Source organism: Rhinolophus ferrumequinum, chromosome 10, assembly GCF_004115265.2.
Source record: "Rhinolophus ferrumequinum isolate MPI-CBG mRhiFer1 chromosome 10, mRhiFer1_v1.p, whole genome shotgun sequence".
Taxonomy (NCBI): Eukaryota; Metazoa; Chordata; class Mammalia; order Chiroptera; family Rhinolophidae; genus Rhinolophus; species Rhinolophus ferrumequinum.
The window spans coordinates 8371265-8386999 of record NC_046293.1 but is presented as its reverse complement, the minus strand read 5'-3'; the positions used below and the strand labels follow the sequence as shown (position 1 = coordinate 8386999).

General features: G+C 55.1%; 1 protein-coding gene across 1 annotated transcript; it reads right to left on the bottom strand.

Annotated features, from left to right (window-relative positions):
- Positions 1-4510: 4510 nt before the first annotated feature.
- CBX6 (chromobox 6) lies at positions 4511-15529 on the bottom strand. The gene is made up of 5 exons (XM_033116122.1): positions 15359-15529; positions 15136-15179; positions 14926-14991; positions 14718-14784; positions 4511-10240 (listed from the first exon to the last, which is right to left on the bottom strand). Exons 1-5 carry the CDS (start codon positions 15425-15427, stop codon positions 9239-9241), a joined length of 1248 nt encoding a protein of 415 aa, XP_032972013.1. The 5' UTR covers positions 15428-15529; the 3' UTR covers positions 4511-9238.
- Positions 15530-15735: the final 206 nt, after the last annotated feature.

Sequence of the window (15735 nt, the reverse complement as noted above, 5' to 3'; positions counted from 1 at the left end):
AGGAATTATTACCAAGGGAGCTGTGAGATGACGATCACTAATGAGTCCCCATGGGGAACAGAGTCCACATTTGCCTTTTCCAATATGTGTCCTGTTTCCTCGCTCACAGATGGGAGTATCAAGCCTTAACAGAACACCTAGGGAATTCCAAATCCACCCCAAAAAAAGCGTGTTGTTCGTGCTGGGTTTTCAGACCATGACGCAAGGTAGGCAGGGGGCTTTTTTTTGTCACAGCAACGAGAACCCCTGCCATCCGGCTTTTTGCCATTTCCATCAGCCCACCATGGCTCTGCACAGATATGCATGACCCTCTGGCTCATAAAGGCTGATTGCTGGCAGCTGTCATTTAAATGGAGGCGCACGTCTTTGTCACACTCTGGGCTCATCCTTTGGAAAAGACAGAAAAGACTTTGGTCTTTTGCTCTAATGAAGGTCACATCCCACGTAGAGGATCAGAGGGGGATCTGTTCCCTCCCAGCTTCAAACTCCAATGGCTGTGCACCGTCTCTGTGCCTGCCGTCTATTAGCATTTTCACATCCATCCTCGAGGCTCATTGTTCTAGAGATTTCAGAAGGTCAGGGAGGGAGCAAGATAAAGAGGAAAGAGAGATCTGGGTTACTCTCCAAAAACAGGAGGTTTTGTTTTTCAGTTATCTTTTTGTTTTTCATTTTTAACTTTACACATAATCAGTGATGCCAGTTTCTTGAAATGTACTGGGACTTGCATGATGTCCCACTACATGATGTCTATGATAATTTTTGGAAATTACCAATGTGGGCTTGAAAAGAATGTGGCAGGTGCAGGATTCCATATATACTGTTTGTCGTTCTGCTGTTTGTCTTTATGGCTTGCGTCTTTGTATGTTTTGTAATTTGGGATTGTGAGCTCAGGTTTACAAGGGTTTTTTATCTGTGAGAATCCTGTGTGGCCTTTTACTGTGGGGCTGGCCCTTCTGAGAGGCTTGCCTTTGCTACTGCCACGTGCTCTGATCCCATGTTTGCTTTTTATACTAATTTCCAGACTTGGGAATTCTGAGACCATGTGGGTAATGCAAATTCAAACCTCAAATGTATGTTAGGGAAGGTTCTAGAGTTATAATTTCTTTTTTCTTTTTCTTTTAATTTATTGGGGTGACAATTGTTAGTAGTTACATAGATTTCAGGCGTACAATTCTGTATTACATCATCTATAATTCCCATTGTGTGTTCGCCACCCGGAGTCAGTTCTCCTTCCATCACCATATATTTGATTATAATTTCTTGAGAGAGACTTCATTTTAATTTATCCAACAGAGCCAAAAAAATGAGACACACAACTTCTTTAACAAGTTATTTTTGCCAAAGGGTGATATTTCTCTCGTTTGCTCTTTCATTGAGAATATGGGTCCAGCTTTATTCAGGCGTCTTGGTTCCAAATCTCCTTTGGCAAGGGCCCAAGGCCTGTCTCCCATTCCTATATACATGTAAAATCTAAGCTCCTTGGTTCTCAAGATCAGCAAAGGCCAACACCTCCCCGCCTCTGTCCCCATGCCACCCACAGACCCCCTCAGCCAAAAGGTCAGCATCTACGTATCACTCCCATTTTGGTTTCTTCTTTATTTGTGGTCCCTGGGGATTTCTTTACTGTTTTGGAAGCTCAGTTGGGTATTTAAAAGAATGTCTGTTATATTTTACCTCGTGTCTCTAAGTATTGTGTGGCCACAGGCTCTTCAGAAGGTTCTACCCACCATGCTCGAAACTTGGGTTGTACTCCTTCTGCCTCTGAGTGACCATGGGAAGCCCCCTGCCTCCACCCTGCCCTGGCTTCTCAGCTGTCTGATGGGGTACATTGTCCCCCAGACACCTGTGTCACCACCTCACCCAGAAAATGGTATGAGATTGGAAAGGTGGGGGTGGTGGGCAGGGGCTGGATATCCCAGTGGCCCCTGGAGCTGAGCACCTGTCACTCGTGGTCCTTCCAGGATGTCTGGTGACCAGTCATCTCAGAGATGAGGTATATCTGGGGACAAAGACTCTTCAACAAAGGGACAGATTTCTCTAGCAGTTCCTGGGTAGGCAGGAACTCACTCCAAGCCTCAAATCTATGGGTGAAAATCCCTCCTGGACCCTCTGTCCAATTCACACCCCAGGGGCCCCAAACCGAACTCATCCTCCTCCTAAGCTGACTCCTCCGCCAGGTGCCCCCCCCATGGGTGTTGTCAATACCTATTCCTTTGCCTACACCAGAGCCCCAGGGGGTAGCCCACAAGCACTCAGAGCCAACCAACAAATGCTCAATATTCTAAACATCTCTTGGCCCTGGACACTTCCTGCCATCCCATGCCTCAGCCTAGGCGTCATTGCTCACCAGGGTTATTTCAAGTCAGCGCCCTGTGTACCTCCTGACTCTCAGATGCTCAGAAAGTGTGGAGGCCAGGGTGGGTCACCTGCCACTTCCTTTCAATCCCCACTGCTGTGATCAGGTGTCCTTTCCAGGCCAGATGTCTTTTGAAAGTGTGAACTCATCCTGAACAAAGAGGGTACGGAATGAGCTTTGTCAGCTTGTGATCTGGCTTGAGGGGGGCTCGGCATTTGGATGCAACTCCTCTGGCCCCCCTCTTCACTTTAAGCACAGCTTGACAAGGGAAAAATTTTCAGCTTCTGAGAAGTGACTGAGTAGTTTTGCAAAATTGTCATTCTCGTCTCATCCCAACCCCCGTTTCTTACCTGCTCCAGTTCTGAGCTTCACCCCACTGCTGACACGTGGGATGTCACCCTGGTGAGGCCCGGGAATAGGGTGAGGTAAGGAGTGGGGGCCAACTCAGGGACTGCATGGCAGACGACCCCGAGACAACAGCAGCAGCCGCTTGTCCCCGCCCAGATGGGTGTTGGGCTCTCTGAGCCCGGGCTGTGATCTCGCCCAGCTCTCATCACAAACCCTCCCTCCGATCCTCCTTAAGAAGCTGCCACAGATGGTCACGCTCATTCACCCGCAACTAATACACAGATGTAGCTGCTTAGTAAGTAATGGCCTGATTTGTGATAAGGTAGTGACCCTAATCTCAGAACGCACTCACCTCATAAGGGCAGTCCCTGTGTTCCAATCGCAGAGAGCACGTGACTTGCGGGGGCCGAGAGGGCAGCCCCCCCCCCCGAATGCCAGAGCTGTGCCACCTCGGGCAGATGACCTGCCTACTCTGACTCTGACCCTCCCCCATGACACTGGCTCATCACACCAGGCTGGGATGAGCGGGTAGAGGGGGTGGAGGGTTGAGGGGGCTGAGGGGAGACGACTCAAGTGCACCCCAGTGCTTGTAGTAGGTGCGCTCACAACTCCTGTTGTTGATTTAATAAGTACTAAACAAGGATTTGTGGAGAACAGAGCTGGGCGAGATGGCCAGGTGGAGGCAAGGTAGGGGTGACGAGGAACAAGTGCCATGGAGGAGGGCCTGTCTCCACCCCCTTTGCCCACCTTCCCACCTACCTGCCCAGCTTCTGTGGCCCCTGTACCTAGGACCAGTCTCAGACAGGGACATGCTCCCATTTGTCCTGCTGACAACTCGGGGATGGGGAGGGACCAAACCACGGTCAGTGTCACCAGGGAGGGCACTGCGGGCACTGCGGAGAGCACCTGGAGAGAATGTGTGTGTGTGTGGGGGGCGATGGGGGGCACCCCGGGCAGGCTGCCAGGCTGAGGACTTGGCACATGATCCTGAGGGCATGATTCTCAGGCTTAAGGCAGGGCTGCCAGACCCCTGTGGCACTGGTGTGGAAGAGGCGGGGATGGTGCAGGCAAGATGGAGCCTGGCAGACCAAGGAGGCTTTGCCAAAGGAGAACGGGTCAGACTGGCAGGGGTGGGGGTGGGGGAGACATCTGAGAGGGATGTCAGGATACCTGGGTGGGGAGGATTGCAGAGCAATACCCAATTGAGGCCTGGCAAAGGGGCAGCCCTGGATAAACGGAGGTGCAGCTCTCGGAGGGGAGCGCAGGTCCTGGGGGAAGGGATGGGAGTTTGCTGGGAAGCCCTGAGACCATCTCGCCAGGCAGAGGGCTCCTTAAGGCTGCATGACTAACTAGAGAAGTTGCACAAGCACCCAGAAAACATTTCTCCAAACCTGAAGCAGCCCCTTGATATCAACCAAAACATTGTGCCAAATTGTGGAAACCCTGGCAAGGGCAGCCCATGTCCCCCGCCCTGGGCTGCTCTCTCCCAAGCTCTGGGGCAACAAGCTTGTTGGAATCCAGCCCTACAGACCCTCCCTTTCTGTGGGTGCTGTGATTCCAACTGGGGAGCAGGCAGTGGCGGGACCTTACCCTCCTAGGTGCCCGGCCTAGTAGTCTCCAGATTTCAGGAAGTGGCAGGCACCTGTTTCACCTGTGCTGGGCCACCAGCTCAGCTCACTTCCAGGTTGAGGTGGAGAGTTTGGGGCCCCAGCTAAGGAGCAGGGGCCCTCCCCTCACCTGCTTTCTACAGACCAGTCACAGCCAGAAGAAATGAGACAGACACACCCCCACCATAGGGGCTAGACCTGAGCTTCGGAATGTGACAATTTATTTGGGGGTGCAAAAGAAGCTTTTCACTCCCCCTTCCTGGCATTGATACAATATTGAAGAGCAGCAGAACAAAACATACAAGACAAGAGTAATCGGCACAAACCCCCCTCCCCCGGCCCAGAAACCAAATCCAGAACAACAGAAGCAAAACCCACACCCAAAAGCCGTTTTCTCTACCCGCAGCCTCTGGGACGGGGCAGGTGGACGGGGACACCCCTCAAGCTGGGGCAACATGTCCACTTCCGGTCTCCTGCCCACCCCACTAGTTTTCTCTCTTTAACCACTGGAGGCAAAGTTTAGCCAGCTGGGAGCTGGATGGTTGAACCACAGACAAAGGCAACAACACTTCATTTTTAAAATGAGAAAGAGAAAAAAGAGACAGTGCCCTCCCCAAATATAGAGTTATATATGTATATTTTATATATATAGAATTCATTCGTGCACAATTCATTAAATGAGCTTTTCAAAAATTAAAAAAATTATAAGATACATTTCTTTAGGCCTTTGTGTTTTTAAATTAAAACCAACAAAAAGAAATCTCCATCTCCACTCCTGCCAAGAGCAGGGGCGGGCCCCAGAACTCGTTCTTTCCACCGTGGCCTCTAGTGAAGGGTCCCTCCCCAGTTAGACCATCAATCAGCCCCCTTTGCTTAGTGGAAGCGCTGCACACAGTAGGTGCTCACTCACTGTTGGAGTGGGGTGCTGACTCCTTCAAAGTGGGGTTGGAGGGACCCTGCAGGCCTGGGAGGTGGGGTCCTCAGTCCCCACCCAGCCTGTTCCATTTCGGCGTCTTGGTGACTATCAGTAAGATGGGGTCAGGCTGGGGAGACCTTCTCCTGGAGTTTTAGCCCCTAAATCTGGGCTTTCTGAATCTGAGAGGAGATGCAGAAAAAAAACAAAAACCTTTAAACACTTTCCTTTTTTTTTTTTCTTTTTAAAAGTGATTCCTTAAACCATACAAGCCCCCAAGAGGCTGCCTTGGGCTAGTGCATGGGAGCCCGAAAGTGGAACCAACGAGGCAGGGCTCCACTGTCCGGCGTGGGCCAAGTGCAAAAAAAAAAAAAAGATAAAAAAAAAATAAACCCACAACCTTCCCCCCGACCCCCAACCCCAAAAGGTGGGAAAGGCAGTGCGTCCACTTGGGTTCCCACAGAGGCTAGAAAGGCTGGTGGTAACCTCCCTCATCCACTCCCCCCCAGCTAAGTTTCCTACTCTGGTTGACCCCTCACCCTGGACTGCCTGGCTCAGGGGTAGCCTGCCAGCTTTGTGGTGGCCCCCAGGCCAGAGCAGCTGGGCTCTTCACCCCAGTGAAGCAGGGTTGCCTCTTGGGGCCCGTTTCCTTGTCTTTAAAATGGGGTGATCCCTCCCACTCTGCCCACCTCACACTGAGGCTGGAGATTTTCCAGAGCAGCGAAGATGGAGCTCGTTTGACCGTTTGCAGGGTGAGAACAAACGGGGGCTGTGGGAGGCTGGGGGCCCAGTGCCAGCCTCAACCACCACCTACCTAATCCTTGGCAGCTGCCTGGACACCAGCAGTGCTACGAAGAGGCCTTGCTGCCCAATACACCCATTTCAGAGGGGCAAACTGAGGGTCAGAGAGGGGAACAAGACAGGGAAGTTCCAACTTCCCATCTCAAACCAGAGACACCAGACCTCATCTGCTTCCTATGACATGTGGGTGGCACTAAGGGGAAATGAACGATGCCCCAACCAATAGAGAACATGGGAGATTGGGCTGTGGGGGTATTTCACATATAAAAATAAAGCAAATCAGACTGCAACTTCTGCTTGGTAATTAGGCAAACGGAAAAGCAGCAAGGGAAGGGCCCACAGGAGGCTGATCCGTGCAAGGGTGTGGGGGGGGCTTCTGGGCCCCACTCCAAGCCACCCTGGGAGAGAGGTAAGGAGGGCTGTTTGCTCTTGACCCTATGCCCACTCAAGCCCCCCAGGGGAGCTGCCTGACTCGAAGCACTGTGCATGCGTGCCTCTGCATGCGCCGAGGCAGGGTGGGGTTGCATGTCTGGGGGTCAGGGGCAGGAATTCCTGTCTCCCCACGGTTACCCCCAATCCCTTTAGGGTCACCACCTAAGATTCTCCCAGAGTCCACAGCTCCTGTCTTCCTGAAGCCTGCATCCCCTACCTGGCCAGGGAAGCACAGGGGTGTCACGGTCTTTGTGGTGGTGGGGAGGGAGAAGACCCCCCCACCGGGCGGTGGTGGTAGGGACCAGATGGCCCAATAAGCTGGCAACGGAACAGAGGAGAGCAAAAAACCCAACTGCACTTGTTCACCAGCTTTCCTGGAATCACCAACAGTAGGTCCCAGGGATGATGGGACCCCCACTGAGCCCCACCACCCCAAATCCCAGCTCCATTTGCTTGGCCCCTGCAGCTTCTGGCTAAGTCCCTTAGGAACAGCTGTCATCTTTTCCTTTGAGCGAGGATAGGTGTGAGAGTAGGCCCAGGACAGGAGGAAGGGCTCACTCTGCCTCATACCAAGGCAGGCAGGCAGTTGGCCATGACCCTGGGGACCCGCCAGCCGTGCCTGGGCCTCCATTCCTGTTCCTAACATTGCCACCTCACCTGTGCAATCACTGCGTTACTAGTTTTTCTTTAAATATCTCTTTCTCCCCCCTCCCAACCCCATAGGAATCCCACAATATTTTTTTCTATTTCTTTTTTTTTCCTCTTTTTTTGTTTTTTCGTTTTCTGCAAAACTAATTCTTTCACTTTCCTGTCATAAAATCACCTCTGAAAACACAACTTCTTTACAAAAAAAGTCACGAATGACACGGACTCTCAGGAAAACACATTTCTATGGTCTCTGGAAACACCTGTAACTGGTACCCAGGTGGTCATCCACCTTGGGTAAGGGGGGTCAGGGGGGAAATCACCTCTAAGGACAGAGGAGAAACACCAGCCCTTATTTGGGGGGAAGCCAATTGGCACTTGGACGGCCACGGAGCCAACACAAAGGGCAGGTGGGGAGGGGTCTGGGAGTGCCAGCCCCCCAAACCCTGTGAGGGCCCTTGTTGTACATCCTGGGGTGGGGAGGGCCAGGGACCAAGCTACAGCCCCTGGTGGGGAGGTTTGGAAGAGAGTCCTCCCACACTTAGGACAAAGGCGTTTTCTCCCTAACCGGATCCCCTTTCTGCCTCCTCCTACCTTCTGCCATCATGCTTCTGAGCTTAGACACCTGTTGCTGCATATACCAGGGAGCTAAGATGAGCCCTGCACAGGGACATGCCACCCATGCCAAACTGAGCCGGACAGTGGCCTAGGGCTGCCTCACGAGGCTGCCTCCCAGTGCACCAGACCCCTGGCCCTGCACACCCTCACCCTCCTGCCCTCTCCATTCCCTCCACTTCGGCCTGCTCACGCTCCCAGTGCCCGGCCGACCACGGGGGCTTTGGGCTCTGCCACTGGCATGGATGCCTCAGCTCCCCGGAAGCACAGGGAAAGAGAAGCTGCCCAGGGCACCAGAGGCCTCCCGCTGCTTCGAGCAGACTGGGCTGTGAGAAAGGCTCAGGGGTCAGAAGCAAAAGAGAGGGGTCAAGAGAAGCCGGAGAACCTCGGGAACAGTTTCCAGCCTTCCTCCTTCCCCAAAACACCCAGGAGGAAAGGGAAGCTGGGGGTGGGCGTCTCCCTTCTCTACCTCAGTCTCCATCATGCCATGTGTGCAGCTATTGAAGGCCCAGCTGGTTGGGCTGACCACCCCAAAGGAGAAGGGTGTGGGGGCGCATGCCCCCATACTGGGCTGGGAGCATAGACCTGGCGGCCTCCACAGTGTAACCCTCAGACCCACCCAGGTGGGGCATTGGCCTGGTGTCCTCCACAGGCCCAGCTGACTGCAAGGCAAGGTCCAGGCCTCTGACGACCCTATTCTGAGGAACCCTAAATGGTGCCGCCTGGAAAGCCTGGACCAAGTGCCCAATGCACATATGGATTCACATACAAACACGCCAAGGGGCGGCAGACGCACACGCACAGCTGGAAGTTTCCACAGCAGGTTCTTCTAGCACCTTTGGTCGAGAACTGAAGGGGGTCTTTAGATGCTGGGAGGCTGTGGCAGGTTGAGGTCCCTGCTCGTTCCTTCCACCTTCCAGACAGGGATTAGTAAAGAGATGGAATGGGGTGGGCCGAAGGGGGCCCGCTTGGGTCTCTTCCAAAAGAGGGCAGTGAGACCCATGCCTCTGGGCCCTGCCGCCCCTCAGCCTGTCTGGGCTCTGCCATCCCTGCCTCTTCTGCCCAGGCAACTGGAGGAAAGAGACGGTGCCCACACTGGGAGGGGGTCTCCAAGGGGCCCTGTAGCTGCCGGGTTAGCACCGAGAAATCAGATGCTGTGCACGAGAGTTGGAAGCAAGCTGGGGAGAGACACAGTGGGATGTGGAGGCGGCAGCTGAACCCCAGGTTCTGGGGCTCCCCAGGAGCCACCCAGTGGGCCCCACCATGCATGGGCAGGGAGGGTGCCAAGAGACAAGAGGGAGGATTTCCCAGTGCCCTTGCCACACCTCGGCCCTAAACTGGTCCAGGACCGACCCCCACTGGGCTTCAGGGGACTCCAGTTGCCCAAGCCCATCCCAGGGTCAACACCGAGCCATTTGAAACAAGCAAAGCACAGGCAGAAGTGTCGCGGGGAGGGGGAGGGAACAAGAGTATGACTTTCAGGAGGGCTCCCCCCAAAGCCCCCTCCTTGGTGGAGCCCCCTCACTTGCTCACCCCACAGCTGCCACCGCCCCCTGCAGCACCTACGACGCCCGCAGCCACCTTCTCGAAATCCTCAGGGTTGCAGAATTCCTTGATAGTGACCGTCAGCAGGTTGCTGGTGACATCGGTGACAACCACATTGGAGCAGGGTGACATCTCAGGGCGCCAGTCCCCAGCCTCGGGCTCTGAGGGGGTGATGGCAGGCTCAGGGGCCGTGGGAAGTGCCTGGCTGGCAGCAGCAGTGACGTCGGTGGGTGCCCACTTGCTGGTGGCTGCTGTCTCGGGAGAGATGGACAGGTCAAGCACCTCGGGCTCCCGCCAGTCGGGGGCCGATGGGCTCATGGTCTCCGGGAGCAGCTTGGGGGGCGCATCCTCCGGGTCGGAGGAGGACTGCGGCGCTGGTGACGGGCAGCCAGAGGAGCTGGAGCTTCGGGCGTCGTAGGGTGGAGTGGGGGCCGCCAGGAGCAGCCCGGGGGCCGTGGAGGCAGCAATATCGGCCTTGCCAGCGGGTGGGGGTGGCACAGGGCTCGGCGGAGGCTTATTGTACAGCGCGAATGCACCGAACTTCATGTGGCGGATCTGCGTACGCAGGACGCTCTCGCTGAACTTCTTGCTCTTGCCGATGACACGGTTCCTCGAAGGGACTTTGGGGCGGGTGAGGTTCCCAGTCCCCTGCCCAGTGCCACCTCCACCCGTGCCCTTGTCGATGACCTTCAGGTTTAGGATAATGCGGTTCCGCTTGGGCTCCCGAGGCTTTACCTTGCGGTTGATGATGCGCACGGTCTCAGAGAAAGGCGAGATGGGCGGGCGCAGACCAGGGCTGCCCCCCTGCGGGTCCGGGCGGGGCAGCGGGCGGCGGGACATGCGGTGGCAGCGGCGGATATCCTTCTTGAGCCGGTGCACGGCTGCGCTGGAGTGCAGCTTGGGTGAGGAGGCGCTGGCACTCGGCTTGACAGAGAAATGTACATCACTGATGCGGAGAGCCTCGGCCTGGGCCCGCGCCTGTGGGGCAGAAGAGGGAGGGTGGGGGCTCGAGTTCCTGCGTTCCTGCTGCCCTCCTCTGGACACCCGTGTGATAGCCACCCACAAGGATGGTCTCATTATACCATCCTGAGAGCACTTAGGAGAATCACTGCCGCCCACGACCCATCTTAGAGATAAAAAGCAGCAGACAGAGACGGGCAAAGCAAGTGCATATGGTCAGAGGGCAAGTCAGACCCTCCTCCAGGCCTGACTCCAAGACCCACACTACTTGTGCAAGGCTGGCTGTGGGCCCCGGGGAAAGACGGGTCAGTGGCTGCCCTTGCTGACATAGGCGAGCCAGCAGCTGGGACAATGAATGGAGAGAACAACTCTTTGTTTAGAAGCCCTTGAGCAGCCCTGCTCTGTGAAGGAGCCCAGCCCAGCCTGGCACTCCTCCACAGACCAATTCTTGGGGACAGAATGGAGAGGGAGGCCCCTGCCTGCTCCATCCTACACCCCAGCCCCTGACCTACTGGCAGGGTCCCAAATTCCCTGTGCTCTCTCTGCCTTTGAACAGGCTGCACCTCCAGCTTGGACTTGCCTCCCAGTTAATCACTGCCTTTGGGGTAGGACAGCTGAGCAGAGTTCTGTGCGCAGCCAGATACTGTCCCAGGCACCTCCGTCCAGCTGCACCCCCATATGTGAAATCTATCAAGCCTGAGGGCTCTGCAGCTGCACACCTGCTACACCGTGGAACACTCTGGGTTTGGTAGGGCCCTCAAGGACCCCAGGTTCAGGACAAGGGACTCACAAGGCCAGATGAGCCGTCCTCCACAGCCTATCTATCCTTCCTTCACTATGAAAGTACCAATAGGGATGTGCCAGCTGCCTGGGGCCACAGCTCTGAATACGCAGCCTTGGAGGGGGGTGGGGGCTGTGCTCCTCAGGGAAGACCAGTACCAGGTAGTTAGGATGCAGGGTGAAGGGCCCAAAGGAGCACAGACAGGGGCCCAGGCCTGGGACCTGGAGGATGAAGCCTGAGTAGGAGAGAGAGCCCTGGTCCTTCCTGAGCCCGACCAGGCCCCAGGTAGCCTGCTGAAGGGGCACTGCCAAGATAAATGTTGGAAGCAGGGAGAGACCAACGGAGAGAGGATGCAGAGTGGCCAAGGGACCGAAGGCAATGGCTGGACAGAGGGCAGAGGACTCGTTAGGGGTGACTGCATCCATCCAGGTGGGAGGTGGTGGCCAAGGAAAGGACACATTCCTGGAGTCTGAGAGTCGGATCTGTGGTTTGGGGTCTCTTCTCCTCCCTGCCCCAAAGAGAACTGTATGCTTACCTAGTACCTGGGAAGTACCGTTTCCCTGAAAATAAGACCTAACTGGACCATCAGCTCTAATGCGTCTTTTGGAGCAAAAATGAATGAAACCCAGTCTTATTTTAATATGACCGGGTCTTATACAATAATATAACATAACGTAACATTAATATAATATAATATAATACCGGATCTTATATATTAATTTTTGCTCCAAAAGACGCATTAGAGCTGATGGCCTGGCTAGGTCTTATTTTCGGGGGAACACGGTAGCCTCTATGCCCCTCAGAGAAAACTAGATTATATCTAACCACAACCCCCAGAAGAAGTGTTTGCTGACTTACTTGCTAAATAAGCAAGGATAGCTTCCTTCAGAATGTGGGAGAAGTACCCTTTAATGCCACATGGCCCTTCCACACGCTTAGGGCCTCCAGGGGCTGCTTGGTCAACAACCTGGCACTAGGTGGCAGCATACAGTCAGCCCCCAACCCTCACCCCTGGGGTGGGGGTGCAGTGCTGCTGCCAGTGCCTCCAGCTCCTAGCCAGCAGAGCCAGGGACTGCTTCCCTTATAGCCCTTCCCAAAAAAAGGCAGGGGAAAGCTGCCAGCCTTTCCTTGGCATGGCAAGCAGGGCCTTTTGCAGGTTCATCCCTACGGGAGCTTAGGGGATCCCCACTCTTTCTGATCCCCGTAGGGGGTTAGCGTTCACTCCCTCTGCATATTGCCTGAGGCCCTGGCCCTCTGTAATTATGGTTCTGCCAGAGTTCAGTGGTGATCGACAGTCCTTGGAGAGTGGCTAAGAGTGTGAGCAAACATCAGATCCAGAATGAAACCCTAGCTCAGTGGGTCTCCGGTGCAATCATAGCAGGACCCACCACAGGGGCTCCTATGACCACCTGTACATGTCACCTGCTTAGCATAGCACCCTGCACGCAGCAAGTACTCAATAAATACTAGATTTATCCTTGGGGGTGGGGATGGGTGGGGTGGGTTTATGAGCAGTAAGTTTATTCTAATGTATGGTTTCCAAACTTTCTATGGGAAATATTTCTTACTTTATCATTTCTCAATATAATTTTTTAAAAAAGGGACTGGCTTAACCTTCCTCCTCCTTTCCCCTCTCCAGATTGAGAGTTTTTTGAAGGTGAGACCTAGGTCGGCCTATGAATTAAAAAACGGTCAACCACAGCTAATCACTGCTGCTGTCTACTGAACTCTGATTGGGTGACAGGCATGCCTCTGAGGGATTGGCATGGAATGTGAAACACCTGGACTCTACCACTGGTGCTCTGTGACCGTGGGCAAGTTATTTAACCTATCTGGCCTCAGTTTTCCTATGTGTAAAATGGGGGTAATGCGACCTACCTCATGGGCTCCTGTTCCCTTTAGACTCGTTCCTGGCAGAAGTGCTATCTGAATGTAATTGGTTTACTAAACACACTGCCTCTCACTGACTAACAGAACAACGGGTTCAGACCACACTGATCTCCATTACTCCTTGCAAAGATCCATACCATTTTCGTGCTACCTGTTTTTAAGGTCCATTGCAAGGTTCTTTCATCTGCTTCTCCATCCCCTACCCTTCATGGTTTCCTGTGTGTGCTTGTCCACCTTGCACCCTTAACCTGATGTGTATTCTGAGGGACAGGGTGTAGAGGAGACAGGATGAAGCCATGAAGTTGGGACCTTGGGTAAGTCACTTCCCCTTTCTAGACCTTGATTTTATCATATGCAAAATGGATAATACTCCCTACTTCATAGGGTTGTTGAGAGGATTAAAGGAGATAATCCGTGTCGGGGCTCAGCACTCTGTTAGGCACATAGCCAGCTCAGGAACTAGAGCTATCCAAAAAAAAAAAAAAGGCATTTTGTGAATCAGTGTTCATGGTCATTACTCGCTTCACCGCTAGAGGGTGCTACAGCGGCGCGGAGAGGCTGTCACAGCCCACAAGCCCTCCAGCTGCTCTACCCCATCCCTCGTGTAAGAAGCATCAGGATTAAGGCTGCTTCATGTAGCCTCTAAGATGCGTGTAGGTCAGGGCCAGGGGGGTCACAGAAGTATGCAATTCTGGAAACATTTCTTTCACTTCTGCTTTGAGTCCAAAGCAAACCCTTACACATGCACAGTCCTTTTGAGAGGGGAGGCGGGTCTGGAGACATCCACCACACTCTCATTGGGCTTTGAGCCTTTTGGACAAATTGGTGGTGGTGAATCTGAGCTTTTGCATTCTGCACAGTCTCTTCTCTGCAGAGTCCTCACTGCCCTTCCTGTGCCACTTGCCACAAAGTCACAGACTGTTGGGTGGGAAGGGACCCTGAGACAATCTTAGCACTAACAGGGAGACTGGTTGCCCAGGGAGGCCCACGGGCCACCTCGAGTCATCTTGCCCTCCCTTTCCTACACTGTTCTTTCTCACTAAAAATAAAATAAAATGAAACCCAAAAAACTCTATAAAATGGCTTTCTCTGGAGCTAGGTCTCCCTCCCTTGCCAAGACTAATTTGCTATGCTTTCACTCTGCCACTCTCCATCCTCATGAGAACCTCTAGAAACAGCCAGGGACGGGGGGAAATTGAGGCTCAGAGCCCTGAAACCAGTGGCCCAGCCTGGATGATAAATTCATAGTGAAGTGATTTAAGATCAAATTCAAGTTGGATCCCCCAGTGAGGAGGGCAGGCAGGCAGAACAAATTCTAAAAAAGAGAAGGAAGCTGGGGGCGGGGAGGCAAGCGGCCCCCAAATGCTTCTCCCTGTTCCCTGCCATGAGGGAGACCACATTTACTTTCCCGCTGGGTTCTAATTCCAGGCAGAACCCACGGGTAGATTGCTTAAAGCTGGAGGAGATGAGGCCTCTCACGTGCAGAAGCGACCTCCCTGCCACCCACTCAGGTGGGCAGCCCCCACCTGCTTCATCCACCCCGTTCCTGGAGCCCTGCTGACCTCCGCAGATCCTGGTTTGGCTAGCGAGGATTATCCTCCTCCTCATCCCCGACTCCCAAGGACCCTCTTGCTGAAGCTGGAGCCGGGCGGGGCCTGCTGCCAGGGGCTCGTCGGGGGCTTATAACCACCCCCTGCCCAGCTGGGGCCCCTCTGTAAAGGCCCGCCCAAGCGGGCGGCCGCCGATCTGTCCCTCCCTTGCAGGCCCCGTGCTGTGCTGGGGCTAGGGGCCCGAGAGGGGGCTGCTGGGGCTGGGCCAGATTACCTTCAGGAGGAAAGTTTTGGGTTTGGGTCCCCTCTTCTTGGGCCCATACAGCTCACGCTCCCTCTCCCTGCGGCCGAGAAACGCCAAAGGTTAAAAAGAAACCCTTCCCGGGCCCCGCTCCGCGCTGCCCTCCCCAGCTCCCCGGTTTCCCAGCGAGGCGCCCCAGCCGAGCCTTGGCCCCGCCGCCCTGCCAGCTTCCGAAACTCACTTCTGCTCGAAGGCTGCAATGAGCCGCGAGTCCAGGATGTTCTCCTCGGGCTCCCAAGTGCTGTACCTGGCGAGTCACACATGCACAAAATTGAACCAGAGAGACGGAGGCACATGCGAGGGCGCAAACGTGCGCACCCCTCAAGGAAAAAAAAGGCCCAGTGTCCGCTGCCTCCCCTCCCCCCTCGCCCCTGGACCCCGCGACACTCACTTAATGGCCCACCCCTTCCATTTCACCAGGTACTCGATACGTCCCTGAAAAACAGGAAAAAAAAGGGGGGGATGTGGGGGTGGGGAGGATGTAGGGACGCGAGGAGACGGCGGCGCGGGGGTGGGCGAGAGAGCCCGGGTTAGCGGGACCGCTTCGCCCCGAAGGCCCGCGGACCCGGCCACCGGCTGCGGGGCGAGGCGTCCCGCCCCGGGAGGCGGCTCACCTTTCGGATCCGCCGTTTGATGATGGATTCGGCCGCAAAGACCCGCTCGCCCACTGCAGACAGCTCCATCTTGCTCAGCGGCACCCACAGCCCATAATACTCCCTGCTCCCGCGGCCGGTGCTGCACCGCTCGCGCACGCGCCGCAGCGCACAAGCCCCGGCGGGCGGGCGCGCGACGGGGCGCGCGCTCGCGCTCCAGCTGCGGGACGTCACGTGATCCTCCGGGCCGGCACGCCGTTACCAGGACCTCCCCCTCCCCCGGGGCCGTTGCTAGGGAAAGTGAGCGCACGCGGGGCGGGGGCGCGCGTTGGCTCTTAAAGCGGCCTCGCCTGGCGGCGGGAGCCGGGGCCTAGAGCGGGGTGGATGCTTGGCTTGTG